Source organism: Lytechinus pictus, chromosome 6, assembly GCF_037042905.1.
Source record: "Lytechinus pictus isolate F3 Inbred chromosome 6, Lp3.0, whole genome shotgun sequence".
Taxonomy (NCBI): Eukaryota; Metazoa; Echinodermata; class Echinoidea; order Temnopleuroida; family Toxopneustidae; genus Lytechinus; species Lytechinus pictus.
Genome location: NC_087250.1, coordinates 16,835,146 through 16,854,892, shown reverse-complemented (window position 1 = coordinate 16,854,892; position 19,747 = coordinate 16,835,146). Strand labels below are relative to the sequence as shown.

Sequence of the window (19,747 nt, the reverse complement as noted above, 5' to 3'; positions counted from 1 at the left end):
GAACTCCACAATTATTTTTTTTCATTTGAGAATTGCAACCGTTTAAAAAGACATATTGCTTCCTTATATTCACTAGCACATTTTGTTATTTTCATCAATTATTTTTAAGAGTACATAATTATACAACAAAATGGGAGAGTAAATATTGAGGAAAAGAAAAGGAAAGAAAGAAGGAAAAAATGAAAAGAAAGAAGAAAAATTAGGAACGAGTTGCTAGTCAAACATGACTGATCGCCAACAAACAAACAGCTTTGGCATTTTTTATCGCATACATACAAACTTATAGGGAACGGCGAAATTTTGAGTAAATGTGAATAAACTTTTGATTGGCAAAAACATTTACTTTTTTATTTTTATATATGTGTGTGTGTGTTTATGTAAATGTATATAGTGACAATAGTGACAAAATTTCGCCGTATATAAAATTGGAGTTTATAGATATTATGTTACATGATACATGGTGAACTTCCTCGAATATAACATCGCAAATTAAAAAAAAAAATTCAAATCACAACTCTCTTCTTCTTCGATGGATGTTCCTCAAACCGACAATATTCTTCTTTATTTATTTTTGTTCGAATTCAACTTATTGTTGGCGTGTACATTTTCTCTTGTTTCTCCTTTTTCCTCTTTTTCTCACTAATTGAACGATCCAATCATGGTACGGACAGTCGTCTCGTTGTCATATGAAGAGCAGCCCCTGATTGTAAACTTTAAACAAAAAAAATATATTTCAATATAAGAGTACCAATATACAAAAAATATAACCTTTTTAGTATCATGTTCAATGTTTAGAATAAGTCTATTTTCAAAATGATGTTTGTTTAAGAATAATGATTATAGTGTTGTCACTCCCTCGATCATTTATTTCTTTTATTTTTTTCTTATAAATTATTATAGTTACTTTGATATTTTGTATAAACAGAGAACCTCTTTTAATTAGTGTTTTAGATTATAAATGCCATTTGATATAGTCATCATCATATTAATTATATTTCACATACATGTATATATGTGGTGCTTATACCCTGTTCCAATATGTACATTGTGAGCATAATAAACCTTGAATGTTCCATTAATTATTTTTTCTTGTAGTTCTTTGAGTGTTCATAACTCTTTTTTTTTCATGTTGCTTTAATATGTGTGTTGCATAAGAGCAATCTGTGCCCTGTGTTAAAGGGGAGTGAACTGTGTGTGGTCTCTCATTGACTGTGTGTTATAAATACAGTCTTAAAATATACGTTTTCAGATATCTACTAATACTACAGAGAATAAATTGACCCATAATTGCACTTGTACAGAGAAACTAAAATGTTTTGAGAAGAAAAGTAATTGTTTTCCTACTTGGTAACATAACTATTGCGGTATAAATGAATCAAGCAGTTAATTAGCATGTTATCATTCACGTAGGTCTATATTACTAGGCTACACTAGCATTATGGGTAAGGAAACTGGCCTGTATGAGTAGTTGAGGACTCAAGATGGCGCTATTGGTTCCTATCTGCTTTAAAATGAGTGATCGATTGTAAAGTTGATTTTCATGCATCCTGTTTTGAATTGCTAAAGCTTCCTCTTTCATGAAATATTTCGTTCAAGTTGTTTCCATTACATTTTGTTCTAGCGAAAATGTATCCGCTATTAATTGCACACTAATTAATAATAATAAATTGGTGCTTATATAGCGCATAATCACTTAAACCTTAAAACTGCCTCATGCGCTTTACATATACAAAGTACTCTCCAATATTACAATTACACTACAACAAAAATAAGTATGTTTTCAGATGTTTAAATAATTCGACAGATGGACAAGATCGAATATGATACTTTGGGCCCACAAAAATCAAAGCTAGCTCACCCCTCCCCCTTTGTAACAACTCTCGGAATGAGTAAGATTGAAGTGTCATCACTAGAAGGAAGTCTGTAATGTGGCCGGTGTGGTGATCTAACTAAACTAAAGATAAATTTGGGTGACATTTTATGCATACACTTTATAAACTAAGTAATCAAATTACTTACATCAACCCTAAATCTAACAATATACTCTACCCTAAACCTAACGCGAACCCATATTGCAAATCTAATGCCTAACCCAACACCTTGGACAAAATAGGGCCCGGAGCAATTGCCACAGTGAGCTTATGTCATGTCACTGTTTTAAACTTTTAAAAGGATGTAATTTGATTATTCAAGTGTCTGCAGTCATTTCTACTGATACCAGCGATCTCCGACCTTAATGGAGGAAAGATACAAGAGAGATAACAGAGAGTAGACTTTTAGAATTTGTTAAACAGTTTCATGAAATTGGGCTGGGGCATGACAAATACAAATTTCCCATGTCACAGGGGCACATTAATCTGTATCAAAAAATAAAAGAGTACAAAACATAATGGACATAATCAAAGAGTAGATTATTAAATAGATTTATTGAAGTAAATATAATATAACTTTCCTTATAAAACCATACAAATCTTGATTGTCCAAAAGTGAAAGCTTAGTGACATAAAATAAGATAATCCTAGTTCAAAATTATTCATGATTATTCAAGTGTCTGCAGTCATTTCTACTGATACCAGCGATCTCCGACCTTAACGGAGGAAAGATACAAGAGAGATAACAGAGAGTAGACTTTTAGAATTTGTTAAACAGTTTCATGAAATTTGGCTGGGGCATGACAAATACAAATTTCCCATGTCACAGGGGCACATTAATCTGTATCAAAAAATAAAAGAGTACAAAACATAATGGACATAATCAAAGAGTAGATTATTAAATAGATTTATTGAAGTAAATATAATATAACTTTCCTTATAAAACCATACAAATCTTGATTGTCCAAAAGTGAAAGCTTAGTGACATAAAATAAGATAATCCTAGTTCAAAAATATTGAAAATATTACATATTACAGAAATTGATAATAATTAATACCTAACATAATCAGGTCCAACACTGGCCCGAATTCACAAAGGTGGTTTTGAAAACCCACGGTTGAGTCCATGGTTTATGCAGATTTCCTGTATAAATTACGCTTAATTTAGTGCGTATATTTAAAAATGTCCAATGCTGATGCGCTTATGTCACAGTGCGCCAAATTGACACCTGTTGCCGTGGTTATCCAAGCTATTTTATTCATGAGTCCACTGTTTTGAATTAATGAGTCCACTCTTCAAACAGTGGACTCATAAATGAAATAGCGTATCTTACCATGGTAACAGGCGTCAATTTTGCGCACTGTGACAAACGCGCACATCAGCATTGGACATTTTTTATACATGCGCCCAATACGCGCTAAATTAAGCGTAATTTATACAGAAAATCAGCCTAAAAACCATGGATTCAACCGTGGGTTTTCAAAAACACCTTTGTGAATTCGGGCCAAGATGTTTATACTGCACAAAACTTTACGAAGTACCAATGTCATAAAGGTTTACAATATTTACATTGTCCCACCACAATAACATGTAATAATGTACAAATAGAATCAGAAGGCATTTTGTAATATGTTCGCATGGTTAATTAAATATTCTAGTTGTTGTTGGTATCTTTAAAATGATTATACTAAAAAGAATAATAGCAATAATAAAAAGAAATAATTTGTAGAAAATAGGATTATGTTTCTTAAATTAGTAAATTGTTACTTGGTGAACACCCCCTGAATATCTACTTTACTTTCTGTCCTCACGGTTAATGATATATTTTAGCCGTTGTTGCTGTCTTTAAAATTATTATAATAAAACGAACAATAGCAATAATAAAAGAAATAGTTTGTAGAAAATAGGATTATGTATCATAAATAAGTAAATTGTCACTTGGTATATATCCCCTTTTTATCTTGTTTACCTTCTGTCCTCACGTCTAGTGATATATTTTGGTTGTTGCTTTCTTCAAAATGATTATAAAAAAAAGCGAGAATCAGTTTGTAGAAATAGGATTAGGTATACATTAGCAAATTGTCTACTTTCCATCTGTGCCCCCTTTCACAAATTTACCATCAGCTTATCAGATAATAGGATTTCATTAGCTCATATGAACTGTTATTGGATTTTTTTTATTGTAATAAGTTTTATGAAACAGGTGCTTGGTCTCTTCCCAATTAGTCCTATTCCAAATCGTCTACAACAGCAAGTGGTATAATTTCCCTCTAGCCCATTTACCATTTGTCTTATTTCTAGTTAGACTACACCAATTTAATCTAATATCCACTTTGTCTAACATATAATAGTCTATACGACTAGCTAAACTGTTCATGAATCATATTTTCATTTGACAAAGAGCAAAATAATTAGTAGTTACATTGGTTGCCAATCCGGAAGCGAATTTCAAATACTTTGTCTCACTTGGAGAGTGTTAAATGGTATGGCACCAAAATATCTACATGACATTGTCATGCCTTATACAACAGCTTGTAGCCTAAGATCATCACACCAGCAACTTCGTAAGACTCCCAAGACACGTGTAGCATTATGGTGTGTGAGCTTTCTCTGCCCCAGCACCTTCTCTCTAGAACAATTTGCCGTTGAAGAATTATATATTCACTGGAGACCTTCAAATCTAACTTGAAGTCTTATCTCTTTTAACAGTATTAGTTACTGGCACTTTAAAACTCATCCGCACTCTCTCATTCTGTCTTTTCTTGTGCGCCTCGGAATAGAATATTTCTAGATAGATGGCAATATATACATTGTATTATTATTAGTCAAAGTGGGATTTTGGCGATCTGGGAATATTTTGCGCCTGTATGGTGCTGCCCATTCAGTAGCTAGTAGACCAAATAGGTTCAGCCAGGATGGTGTTATACGGCTTGAGAAGTAGACCGCCTGCTTGTAGACAGAGCACATATAAACGTTATTGTATTACCCAACGATAGAGCGAGGGCGCTATCACACAGATGAAGATTGTGACACACACTGAAATAAAAATGCTGACCTATCATGGATGACTCCAGTATATCTCATCGTCGTCTCGTCCCACCAAAACCTATAAAGTAATTCGAAAGAGAGAACAAAAAATGATTCATGATGATGTTCATGATGATGTCACACCAATGGCCAGTGCCATTTGGAACCTGGGAAAAGTTACTCAGGGGCTTCGGGTGATTTTTTCCCCAAATACTCACTGGATATTAAAGAGCCATGGAAAAATCCCCAATCACTACTATGTTACAAGCCTATCCACTGCCATGTTACAGCCTATCGAATGTAGCAGAATCAGGCTTTGAAATGAAGCCCCCCAAAATAGAAATACATGTATATATTTTTTGCATTGTACCAACATGACATCACTCAACTAGTCTGCAAGGACAGACCCAAATTTGACCACTTCAACAAAATACACAATGTGGAGTGTAAAGACTAGACTCTAAACTCTACGTATACTTATATACTCGATCAAAATAAATTTTGATGTAAAATCAGTCATTCTATCCAATGAAATACATACTTTTTTTATTTCACATCCTTTCCATTGTTAAAGGCACACACTTTGATATAATCTAGTAATGAATTGGAATAATGACATTCTTTTTAAGAGATTCACCAAAACTAAAGACATGCTTTAACCATACTACCCAACTTTGGCAAAAGGAAGCAAGTGACACATCAGTCTAATTTGAGTTATTGTTGTCTCTGAAACACGCTTTGTATGTTGCACTGTCATTCAAAATTTGGGGAAGAAATTATCGTTCTATGGAAAGATATTGAAGAAAATATGCTGTTCAGTTGCATTGATGCCCTTGTAAATGACGAACACACATTGCTCATTCACAACAAATTATACTTTTGTAATTTGGAGCGTCGTGGCCCAGTGGATTAGTCTCCGGACTCTGAAACAGAGGGTCGTGGGTTCAAATCCCAGCCATGGCGTAATTTCCTTCAGCAAGGAATTCATCCACAGTGTGCTGCACTCGACCCAGGTGAGGTAAATGGGTACCGGCAGGGAGGAATTCCTCAAAAAGCTGTGTGCACCTGAATAGGTAGCCTAGCTTAGCCGGGTAATAATAATAGCAGGGCCCGCTGGGAGAACAGTTTTCGGAACTGAAGTGGCTACCCCGGGTAAATATACCGTTATTATCATTATCATTTGCTTCCTTTTGCCAAAGTACGGCAGCATAGTAAATCAATTCATACTCGTTGCAAGAAGCACTACTGCATCAAGAGAAATATTACAATCAATTGTGTCCGCAAATCAATCATATGATTGGCAAAAGACATTGTTATTGATTGCAAGATTCTTGCAAGGCCCACAAAAAAAACAAGTTCTGTGTACATACCTGAAGCAGTTCTTGTGCCTGAACTTCCCCCACCACCAAACCCTGAGAAACCGCTGCTCCTGCTACTGCTTCCCCAGCCTGAGGAGAATCCACTATTGTACCTTGGAGCAGTGTAGCCATACCTCGGCCTGCCGTAGCCCCCGTATCCATAGCCACGACTAAAAAAATAACAAGACATGACAACAGTTCTTTGATTCAAATCAATCTAATTTGTTATATTCAATGGAAATAATTATATCTCAATAAATTGGGTAAAATTCACCAAGCAAATGATGAAAATTTCATCAAAATCTAATAACAAATAACAAAATTATTGTGAAAAACAGTTGTGCACATCATCATGAATATTCATTAGGAGGGCTGATGATGTAACATCCCCACCTTCCTTTTCTTATGTTATTACGAAAAATCATAAATATTCATTTTTTCATGCGTGTGAATGATATATCTCCATTGTAATAAAATACAGGAATGTTGCTACAAATATCTAATGCATTAAATCACTCATCAATCCAATTTTTTTGTTCACTGATGAAAAAAAATTGAATTAATATAATTTCATGTCATAAAATAAAAAAGAACAAGTGGGGATATGACTGACACAATCAGTTTGCTCACTGAATATTCATGAAGACATGCCTAGAACTGCTTCAACAAATAATGCATTTTTTTAGAATGTCATAACTGTGTTATTCCTTGCCCATTTTTATCAAATTTCCAGTGTTTTGGTTGTCTGATTTTTTCTGTATCTGTTCAAATCATATTATGTTCAGCCTGGAGTAACCCTTTAATATCAAATCAACAAATACAGATCATACAGTATGAGCAACAATCAGAAATGCAGTTCATGATTAGGATGTCTCTAATGCTGATAGAGCTTGATGAATGAGGCACTACATGTAGGTGGCTTTTATCAACTTCATCAACAAACAGACCATTTTCTCAGAATGTCAAATACCATCATGTCTACAACTTGGTTTGCTATCAATTTAGTCTAATAAATCCATTACATGAATCAAATCAAGGTAGTCAAGGTATCCATAGCAAAAAGTTGAAATTATAATAAAGTGTTAATACATGTAAAGAAGCAACATGTCTTCATACTTAAATACCAAAATAAGACAGATAACAAGCTGGAGTAATAAAACAACATATTTTTACAAAATATGATGTGATTAAAACAAAATCAACTTACTTTCTGTTTCCACCAAAGAGGTACCCAAGCAGACCCCCAGCAGCAGCACCGGTCCAGAATCCACCCCCACCAAGACCCCCTCCACCGGTCCCTGCGCCCCTGGTGTTCCCCGATGAGTGCCCTTGGGTACCGCTACAGCTGCCTCCGGAGTACCCATCGTCCCTGAAGCCCGGTGGAGGGGGTGCGCCTCCACCACCCCCTGGCCCAAATCCTGTACCTCTCTGGCCTGGGTAACCGTCATCGCTGCCAGCGGTTCCCGATGTGATGGTGGGTTAAGGAGCATAAATCAAAATCTATTTAAACCTAATAAATATATATATTTCTCTCTTTTTCAATTATTTGGGATATTATCTTGGATTAAATATGAGCTAAAACTAGGTGCATGTACTTGTATGTAAAATTTTGTAGCATAAATTTAATCTATGTTAAGATGGAATGTACGACATTTGTTTTCTTAAAAGAGTGTGTTTTCTTCGCTAGCTTGGATTAATAGTTCTCGACAAGACTAAACATATAAAAGGAATAGGCAATTGTATGGATAAATTAGAATATAATTGGAGAAACTTTATGGAGCATGAAACAAAATCAATTTGGACATATAATATTAAACTTAGAACTCTGCTTTTACAGTTTTGCTGGCACTAACTAGGAATAATCATAGTTAGTTTTGAAAACGTAAGCTCCGCAATTGTATGGAGAGATATTAGACTCGGGTGTTGGCTTTCGCACAGTATCAGCTAAGCCTTTTTAGATATAGTGTGAAAAACTCAGCACCACATTCCAAAGTGTTTATATGAGGTGGGATGAATCACATTTGTGCACATTATACTTCAAGTCTCAAAATATAGCCCAGAGCTATAAGGATTCTTATGCATTTACAAAACGCGGCCAACATGTCATAATAATTGATGACTAATAATAGTTGATTAGTGGAGCGGTGTGGCCTAGTGGATTAGTCTCCCGACTTTGAAACTGAGGATCGTGGGTTTGAATCCCAGCCATGGAGTTGTTTCCTTCGGCAAGAAGTTGATCCATATTGTGCTGCACTTGACCCAGGTAAGGTGAATAGGTGCTTGGTAGGATTTATTCCTTGAACGCTTTTAACAACGACTACTGGTATATGGCAGCCCAGAGCAGTAGAGTACATGCATATAGTAACTGCACTTTATAAATTGACAAATTATCAACTACAGCTCTTTGAAATCTAGAATCCAGAGGAGTAAATTCGATTGAACACAAAGGATATTCAGTGGGTGTACTGGCAATGCAGGTTCTGTAGATAACGTACATCAAGACTGCAACAATGGCCAGGAACAACCAATCTGCCTTCCAAGATTTCTGCCGGCTGCAAGATAAAAAGACAAGAATATAATGCACTACTGTTTGTTTCATCATAGGGGATGCATAAAGTATTAAAGAGATGAAGCTGACAGGGCTAGACATAATGGCCCGTATTACAGTGTGTTCAGTCTGCTTACAGTGTGTTCATAGTGTTACAGTGTATTAACAGTTTGATCACAGTGTGTGTCTGCGTTGTGTGTTTAATACAATAGCCAGTGTTTTGATAACATACTGCCTGAAACAGTAAAAACAAAATTGGTGCAAAGACTGCACCCTGGTGAATGCCACTTTCAATCTCTTGTTTCATGCTTTCATCGGCTGGTAAAATCTAGGACTTGCTCGTTTATTTGTGTATGTTTTGTTTTCAGTATGGCCCATATTCTGAAGTCGGGTTTAAATTAAACTCAGGTTTAAAGTTGTGGTTTAAGTATGGATAGCCAATTGTTACATAAATCACTGACAGTATAGATATCACATTTCAGCTCATTTGGCTTTCAAATCATTAAATAATTGTCTAGGAAGTATAAATAGATGATTGTCTTCACCATCGATGAATCAGGAAAGAGCACAGTAAACATAAGAAACATACAAATTCATACAAATGTTTGACACTTTTGGCTTCCCATAATTTTAGCATGGAGTTAGACCATGGTCTAAGTTAAACCTGACTTCAGAATACGGGCCAATAAGGTTTGCTATCACTGGCCCAGGTCACATATTAACCCATGTGACTTAATCACGTTGTACATTCACTTCTTATATATGTAACAATTTGTATTTGTATGTCTGTGATTTTTCAGTGATTAAAAAAAAATGTTTTTTAACGCAGAATAAACAAAATGAAATAATGTATTATAACTATTGTAACCCTGCTCTTCTTCATTATTCAAATTCCAATCCAAACGAAAATGTTCATCGATTCATCATCTTTTATAAACAAACTAAAACCGTTAAGGTACAATTGCGAATAAAAAATAAATCTATTTGCACAAAACAATCATATTTCTAAAGCAATGTTTTGTTCCATTGCTGAATACGAGCAGTTGAATAATCATCGATTTATTAATCAGACTCTAAATTTGATGATCTCATTTTGCACATCTCAAATTTATGAACAACGCAAAGTGGAAAAATTCAACAAAATCGTTCAAAGGAGCTACTTCGTGATGAGTTATAATGGGAATAGAATTCAGAAATGTCTACCACTATAGACTACATGTAACCTTTGGTTATAGTAGTTATCATAGGATCCATCATCATTGTCATGGTAACTGTGATAGCTCCCTCCACTGTTCTTCTGGTTCATACCTTCCTTTGTGTATTCAAGTGTGTATTCCAGCTGCAGGGATATAAGAGTGAACCCAATAGCAATTTAAAGGGGGAGTGAACTGTGTGTGGTCTCTCATTGACTGTGTGTTATAAATACCTAGTCTTAAAATACACATTTTCAGATATCTACTAATACTATAAAAGAGGATAAATTGACCTATAATTGTATTTGTATAGAGATACTAAAATGTTTTGAGAGGAAAAGTAATTGTTTTGCTACTTGGTAACATAATCATTGCAGTATAAATGTATTGAGTAGTTAATTAGCATGTTATCATTCAAGTGGGTTTATATTACTAGACTACACTAGCATTATGGGTCAGGAAACTAGCCAGGTATGAGTAGTTGAGGACTCGAGATGGTACTATTAGTTCTTATCTGCTTTAAAGTTTTTGCATGATGCAAAGACGGCAACCTTCAAGAGCACAAATCGGTAATCCTAAGGATTAAAATTGTTAATATGGAGACAAAACCAGTAATTTTCTTTGCAGCGTTAATATGAAATTATCATTAAAATATGTCTATCTATCTATCTATCTATAGTTGGCAGAGGCATAAAAATTATTTCTTTTTATACCTTCTATCTACATGTATCTATCTTTCTATCTTTCTATCTATCTATCTATCTATAGTTGGCAGAGGCATAAAAATTATTTCTTTCTATCTATCTACCTACATGTATCTATCTATCTATCTATCTATCTACAGTTGGCAGAGGCATAAAAACATGGTCTGTATGTTACGCTGTGATGCAAGAGACATGTAATCAATAGCAAATTTATCTATTTGGATCTCAATATCACCCATAACTGTGGCAATTAATTGCAAATTTCAACTTCATTACTAAATATCTGCCTTTTGTTACAAAGAATGTAAACTGGTTTGCTATAGTTGAAAAATCATCTCTCATATTAAATTGCCAAAGAAGTTTGCGACAGATTGAAAATATTTTCTTGCAACACCCTAAAGAGTTGCAAATCTGGATTCGATTGTCCACAACTTACGCCACACGATCCTTTGAGAATGTATTCATCGTCTGGTGAGGAGTATCCTTCGCAAATGACCTCGATCTGACCAAAGCGATAGGCGTTATCCATGTCTGTCTTACATTCCCACTGAAATTAACAAAAGGAGAACAAAGTCAATCAGAACTGGGGGTGGGCATGATGCCCCCCTCCCTCCTTGGACAATTTGTGTGATCATTAAAGGAATGGACAAGTTTATCCTTTGGAGTCTTGAGCAACTTTCGAAACCAATTTCTGGACATGGATATAGCATTGCGACACCAAGTTGCTTTTTGCGAGACAATGTAATGCGGAAAATTGCTCATGTTTATACTTTGTGTACAAAGTCAACAGGAGATGAAATTCATAAAGGGGTAATTATTTTTCCATTCTTATTGGTATGCTTAACTATAATAGGGCTAAATTTAGTTATGGTCAGAAATAATTTTCAATGAAAAACACAAGATTAAAAACAAAGAAATTCATTGAATATTTGGCTTTGAACTTTTTTTTTCTTCTAGAAATAGAAGTACAAAGATGACATCTGGTAAAAAAAATCACTATTTGACATTCGGTGTTAGATATATGCAAATAAGGTTTTATATGAATAAATTTACATATTTTAATGTTTTTATACTGGCTTGTAGTTACGTTGAAATGACTGTGCATGGCAAATTTTGGCACGATCGCATGAATGGCGGCCAAGATCGGCGAGGCCATCATACCCCCTATACATCTTAAATAGCCCATTCCTTTTTTAGGGTAAAGACAAAACCATCAATATATCTGAGGGATTTAAGCATGTTGCGATGCTTCAGGTTGATAAAGTACAATGACGATATAACTGGTTCCGAAAGAAACTTATTAAACTTTACAAATGCACTGCACTAATTCCACTTACATGTAGTCAAAATGAACAATATTTCTACACATGCTACATGTACTAGCTTCAATAATCTTTTCTAAGCACATACATAGCCTCTCTGTGAATGAACCAATCTCTCAATTATTGACATGCACTTAAAATGATTATCGAAGCTAGCATCTTCATTTTTACCGAGTGGAATTTGTGCAGTGCCCTTGTAATGTTTGATATGTTTCTTTTGGAACCCAGTTTATTTACCTGAACATCATACCCATCGGATCCTCTGTTATAACACTGGACTACCTGTGGGGTGAACGCATGGGCAGCGGAACCACCAACACATTGAAGCTGAAAAGAAAAAATATTTGAGAAACCTCTCGTGTATCTACATCAACGTAAAATTTGGAAAGCCATTTGAAGTGGTATTCCCATCCAAAACACGTTTTTGTTAAACTGATAAAGAAAAATCAGAGAAACAAAACACTGAAAATTTGGTCAGAATTAGACAAAGAATAGACATTATAAATATTTGCATTACTATGATGAAACAGTACTATGGATGTCTTCAATGAGCAAACTGATGATGTCAGATCCCCGCTTGTTCTGTCGTAGTTTATTATACATGTATGATATTTAATGCATGTTTGGTCTAATTTTGTCTTCCAATAATTAAAACATATTGGATAAACAACTGATTCAATGCCTACATGTAAGATATACATAGCTGCAATACTTTATTATAAGGGAGACATACATGTACATGTATTATACACCCATACTAAAATAATTATTTTATGAAATAACATAAGAGGAAAGTGGGAACTGACGTCAGCTCACCTAATGAATATTCATGACATGCATACATGTATAACAATTTTTCACAAAATAAGGCCTACCTTTGAAATTCAATAACTCCATTCTTATCAAATTTCAATGATTTTTTAAAAATCATTTTGCTCTGTGAATTTTACTCAAATAATATATGCAGATATATAAAATCTTTTTCTGCCTGGATTCCCCCTTAATAGAAGTCGACTATTGTCATCCCCAAATCTTGATCATCCATGATTGGTCCACTGCCTTACCAGGTCTCTACGTTCTTAAACATCGTTTGCTTGTGGTTCCAAAAGTTTCAAAAGTTTGGGGGACAGAACCTTTGCTCATGCAGGTCCCATACTTTGGAACAGACATCCTGAAGACATCAACAGTTGTATCTCTGTTGAGTCTTTCAAAAAATTTCTTAAAACCTTTCTGTTACTTCAAATTTCTTTATGCGCCTTGAGCATTCTACGGAGTGGATTTGGCGCTTTATAAGCCACATTTATCTTGATCATCCGTGATCGTTTCCTCACCTGTTTTACAGGACTTGATCTCCTTCCCGTCGTCATCTTCCCATGTTTAAGGGTTAGTACCGAGATGTCTTCCAGCCGCACTTGGTCACTCTTTCCTAAAATATTTCAACATGAAATAGAGTCTTCTTTTAATTCAAATATGAGGAAGCATCAAAGTAACACCGGCTCTTATCTACATGTAGTTAACCGATTATGGTTGAATATGGCTTGGTGTCACACAAGAGTTCATTTTTATTACCAGCAACACACACATCTACAGTCCTTTTATTTTTCATTTATTTTTAGTGGAGAGGACAATCACAATACATGCTGCAGTGCAAGGCTGCCAACTCTCATCTGAGCAAACCTAAAGTAAATGAAGTTTTCTTGGATCTAGACAGGATTTAAAATGTCTCTTAATCTTTGTTCTAGGCCGAGATGAGTCTATAATAAATGAGTAATAACATTTTCTAAGTGAGAGACAAATCCGACTTGTCCAATTTTGAAATTTCACAATACATGCTGCCAACTCTCATCTGAGTAAACCTAAACTAAGTAAATGAAGTTTTCTTGGATCTAGACAGGCTTTAAAATCTCTTAATCTTTGATCAGGCCAAAATGAATCTATAATAAACATGATAAATGAATAATCATATTTTCTGAGTGAGAGACAAATCTGACTTGTTGTCTGCTTACAAGTCCAAATTTTAAATTTAAAATAAACTAAGAATAGGCATACATGTACCAAGGCATGCAACAGGACTGACATACCCTAAGGGCACTAGTATTCATCCCTTTTGGACTTTCCTCAAATATATATTATAGAATTTACCTTAATTTCAGACCTGTTTTATTGTAAAGAGCAAATGCTGGTTAATTTATTCTTTTTGTGTTATTTTTTTCTTCAACCCGATGACTGTGTGCGACGGCGATCAAATTATACGGCGATGGTTTTTGGCACTTGTATTCAACCCAACTTGTTAGTGATGAAAGATGGCCCTGTCTCTCAATCTGCCCTTGTCCCATCCGACTATGGACTAGACCATTTGAGATGAGACCTAACAAAAACAGGGAATCAGTCAAAGCCCGAGACTTACATAGATCTAGATTCTAGGTCTAGTTTCACTCACACCTATTGCGAGGTTTAGTATTACTTAGTATACCAACCTCGCACCATGATGAACTGCGTTTAGCAGTGGGTTTCTAACTAGTGTGAGTAGTGGGTCACGCATGCTGTGATCCCACTTCTGGTGTCCACAACGCACGACTTCTATGGCTGGATTTTTTGTGCGCGGCGGCGTGTAATGAACCCTTGAGTGGTTTAGTTTTAAGTTTAGCAATCTAAACCATTTTGAGATTCGCTATAGGCCTATATCATCACTAGGTTGAATACTATTAGTATTATTAGGTCCTAGTGCAATTCAGTGCAAAAGGTCATCGCCGCATAATTCGATCCTCCGCGCATAGAGTCAACAGATTTTTGATAAAGAAAATACTACAACACTCAACAGATAACCCTGGTCCTGGAAATAAGTCAAGGTATGAAATTAAGAATGATAAATTCCTGACCTAAATAATTTGGGGGAATCTGGGAATTAGTCCAAATCTTTGAAATTATGCTGCCACGGTACCGTTTTAACTTACCAAAGCCAAATGCTGCTTCTATCACACCTGTTAAACTCACGATGAAAACGGAGCAGACCACAATCGACGCCTTCATCTTTCTAATTTTCTCTCGCAGATGCTTCAATGAGCGTAACCGTAGTTCGTTGTCCCACCTGTTCAGATTTGTGCAAAGTTTTTCCGCCTGGTCGTCTTCTTTTCCTTCTCAGATTGCTTAAATTTCCAGTTTCCCGCTGGCTCAAAATTTCAGAAATCAACGAACAATTATCTATAATAAATGTATTTCAGTTCTAATCGAGTTGAAAACCCAGATTCCTTATTTTCAAAAATTAAAGATCTAGTTCGTTTTTAGAAATTCTTCCAATGCCACTGGGCACAATACGTAGTGGTATATGTATGTATATCTGCTTCTCGATCTTATGGCAAGCTACATGGAGCTGAATAATGGAAAACCTTTGTTTATGTCGCTATTTTGGGAGTATTGCATATTCATTCGCATAAGAATGACGTGTACAAGTCTTATGTGTAATCTATTGAATTCCTATAGTGATGCAACTGACAAGACTTGTGACGTACGGTAGTACTTCTGCCAGTTAAAAACATTTTCCTTTATTTTTTGTAGTATTGGGTGCGTTTGGGGAGATCTATCAATATAGGATTAGCTATATATGAACGATTTTGAAAATGATTATTAAAGGGCCAATTCATGTAGTTTCAAATTCACTCATTCTTTCAATATATACACAACAACAAAAAGTAAGTCCCCCCTTAAACAAACACCCGGGGGGGGCACTCGACCAAAAAAGTGGTAGGGGTGTGCCGCGGGCGAGACAAAAAACGGGGGCCTTGGAGCGGGCTGATTGTAAAAAGGAGGGTCCTCGGAACGGGCTTCGGAACTACAAATGTTTGTGAAAACGGGGGTCCTTGGAACGGGTCGCCTGCGTGCGAGTGCGTATGCAACCCTATGGAACGTACTTGCAGCAAGCTCGGTGGCACGACTGACGGGCGCCCTAGCGCAGAGGCGATGGTCGGACAGCGAGCTGCGGCCGCTTTTCACCAAAATTGCGAACGGAACGGCGTAACGGAAAATATGCGAAGCCCTGGAGCGGATTTTTTTTTTCTTTTTTCTCGAGAAGAAGAAAGTGCTATGCTCTGGAGCGACTTTCTTTGTTCTTTTTTCTCAATAAGACAAAAATGCTATGCCTCGGAACGGAAATTTGAGTGTAAAAATGGGGGTCCCCTCCGCGGCACATACCCACTATGCATTATATACTGAGTGCCCCCCCCCCCCCCCCGGGAACAAACATCAATAATTTCCGAACCAATGCGAGTTTTTATATATTTTTACATGAGCGTGTAGGTAATTTTATAAGCTATCCTCTGAGTAACTGTTATGGACGTATTTTACGTCATGCTTCAGTGAGCACCGTCAGAAAGCAAAAATGTCACTTTTCAAAAGTCACAAGCCAAATATCATGACTTTGATTCCATTTTATTAGAACTAATTCCACATTCTCATCATGAAAAATAGTCAGAAGGCTTGTGAAAGGTACTTTCTAAAAGACGATACAACTTTTTGGCTAAATTTCACGGTTGAATAAACACAAGTCCAAATTTGCTATAATTGAATTTTTACACATTTCTATCAATAAAATGATAAAATATGATGACAGTTATTTTTGGGAAGTTTTGGGAAATCTTCAACAATATTAATCGTTTCACGGTTCAATAAACATTTATTGAAAACAAAAAATACGATTTTCAAATATCATAGGCATGTATTGTTTAATTTTGGTAACTGAAAATGATTTTTTCTCAACTTTTTCGTTATGTTCATGACCAATTGACATGCTTCAATGATTCAAAGGCGTTTAAATAAACATTCACGCTTGAATGAACTATGTGGAATGTGATTAGTTCTTTTTTACGTTATTGGAAAAAAAACAATTTGTAACTATGGATATCTGTCATAAACCTCCTTGCATAGTTCATTTGATTTGATTTTTATGAAAATCCCGATGTTTAATGCATCAGTGAGCACACAATATTCGAAAATTATGCAAATGAGAAGAAAGTTCAAGGCCTTGGCCCCACTCTGTGCCGTATCGAATGGTTATTTTGGTGTGCGCGCCTTTTGGATAGTGTTACTCTAAAGCCATCTGCGAAGTTTCATGAAATAACTGTTGGCAGAAGTAACAAAAACCGTCCATGAAACAAACCCTCATTTCATGTTTGTTAAATTTTTGACTTCCTCTCTCATAGACTTGTGTACATTATGGGTGCATATGTTTAAGAATAAGTAACCCCTTATTCAATATGGTGGAACTTTTTATCAAGGCTGTCTTTAGCCACGTCATTTGGCAGTAATGTTTATCAACCTATGGTCAGAATTATGTGCAAAAATGAAATCGATTTGTTTATTTATGGATGAGTGAGCACGCATCAAAGAGGGAAAATTTGTATTTTCAATGTCACAGACTCATTTTAAAGGGTAATAAAGTGAATATTGGGGGCAAATTCGGTTTCAAATGTGACTTTAATTGCTGTTGTTTTTATCATCCATCATTTCTATCACCACACACTTTCCGAACTTAAAACATTTTCATGGTTGAGCGAGCACATTCGAAAACTTAGGAATGATCTCTTTATACTGAATAAATGTATTCTTTTCCTAACAATTTCTCATGATCAGTTTAATTTATGGACAAATCAGTGATGGATCCAGAATCTTAAAATGGGGGAGGGGCCTATAATCGGGGGAGACACCAACATTTTCAAATTTCAACATGATCTAACAAGTTGTAGAGGATACTACCATAAACCCCTATGAAGATACGTCACAATACAGAGGCCACGGAATTACGGTTTTCAAAGTGGGGGGGGGGGGGGGGGGGGTGCTGACCATGCAAAAAATTACAATCGTATGGTCATTTTTACATTTTTGTACATGCTTTTGGAAAAAAGTGGGAGGGGGGCTGAAGCCACCCCCCACCCCCCCCCCCCCCCGCTTCCGCGGCCCATGCAATACGTTGTGCTCACTCAACCATGAACATACGATATCAAAATTGTGTGTGGAGTGGCTAATGATGGATAATAAAACAGCATAACACCATAAAATTCACCTAAAAACAGATTTTGCCCAACTTTGTATTTGCACAATCTGAAAAACGACTCTTGTGACTTTCAAAAATTGTCATTTTTAATTCAATCTTTAATTACTCATGCATGACTCAACCGATCAATCTAATTTTTCACCAGGAGTTGCTCAATGAGTGTAAAAAACCACCTACGAAATATCATATCTCAAAATAATTCCGTTCAAAAGTTACAGCAATTTGATTTAGGGGGGACTTACTTTTTTTGTTGTGTATATTTCAGTTTTAATATAGTTGAAAACCAAATTTCCTCATTTTTAATAATCATTCTAAGGAAAATAACAATTAAAAAGAAGAAATCACTGCAAAAAATACTTCAAAAATGGGAGAGTAAAGATTGAGGAAAAGAAAAGGAAAGAAACGAAAAAGGGAAAAAAATAAACGAAAATTTGGAAGGAGGAAAAAAAGAGTAACGAGTTGGCGGCAATAGTCGAATATGACATGGTCGCCATTATATCCAACAACAAATTAATTCGATTGATCAGAAAGGGAAACAAGTGGAATGCCTCTGGCCGTCTCACCTGCATCACGCGATTCAATATAGCAGCAGTGCTGATTTTGAAAACTACTATAACTCGCACAAGATGTTCAGTGATACTTGGTTACTCTTATTTCCACGTTTTATGAACTAGACCAATACACTTATAGAGATATGATGGCAATTCAACAAATACCCCCAACGTGGCCAAAGTTCTTTGACCTTACATGACCTTTGACCTTGATCATGTGACCTGAAACTCGCACAGGATGTTCAGTGATACTTGATTACTATTATGTCCAAGTTTTATGAACTAGACCAACACACTTTCAAATTTATGGCTGTAATTCAACAAATACCCCAATTTGGCCAAAGTTCATTGACCCTAAATGACCTTTGACCTTGATCATGTGACCTGAAACTTGCACAGGATGTTCAGTAATACTTGATTACTATTATGTCCAAGTTTCATGAATCAGATCCATAAACATTCAAAGTTATGATGGTAATTCAACAGATACCCCCATTCGGCCAAAGTTCATTGACCCTAAATGACCTTTGACCTTGGTCATGTGACGTGAAACTCATGCAGGATGTTCAGTGATACTTGATTAACCTTATGGCCAAGTTTCATGAACTAGGTCCATATATTTTCTAAGTTATGATGACATTTCAAAAACTTAACCTTAGGTTAAGATTTTGATGTTGATTCCCCCAACATGGTCTAAGTTCATTGACCCTAAATGACCTTTGACCTTGGTCATGTGACATGAAACTCAGGCAGGATGTTCAGTAATACTTGATTAACCTTATGGCCAAGTTTCATGAACTAGGTCCATATACTTTCTAAGTTATGCTGTCATTTCAAAAACTTAACCTCAGGTTAAGATTTGGTGTTGACGCCGCCGTCGCCGTCGCCGTCGCCGCCGCCGCCGCCGTCGCCGCCGCCGCCGCCGCCGCCGTCGCCGTCGGAAAAGCGGCGCCTATAGTCTCACTCTGCTATGCAGGTGAGACAAAAACTAATATGAATCATCAGTTTAACCAAAAATATCATAGTTATCTGAAATTTTGAATATAGGAGTAAATAAGGCTTAGGTTTATAACATTCCATCTGTGAATAACAATTTTAAACAAAATTTAATTGAAATAAATTATTA

At 35.8% G+C, this 19,747-nt stretch overlaps 1 protein-coding gene across 1 annotated transcript; it reads right to left on the bottom strand.

Annotated features, from left to right (window-relative positions):
• Nucleotides 1-2,762: 2,762 nt before the first annotated feature.
• LOC129263740 (store-operated calcium entry-associated regulatory factor-like) lies at nucleotides 2,763-15,381 on the bottom strand. Its single transcript, XM_054901646.2, has 9 exons — nucleotides 14,979-15,381; nucleotides 13,356-13,450; nucleotides 12,262-12,351; nucleotides 11,139-11,249; nucleotides 10,029-10,144; nucleotides 8,711-8,809; nucleotides 7,465-7,725; nucleotides 6,270-6,427; nucleotides 2,763-4,978 (listed from the first exon to the last, which is right to left on the bottom strand). The coding sequence occupies exons 1-9, from the start codon at nucleotides 15,052-15,054 to the stop codon at nucleotides 4,953-4,955; spliced, it is 1,032 nt and encodes a 343-aa protein (XP_054757621.2). The 5' UTR covers nucleotides 15,055-15,381; the 3' UTR covers nucleotides 2,763-4,952.
• Between the last annotated feature and the right edge of the window lie 4,366 nt (nucleotides 15,382-19,747).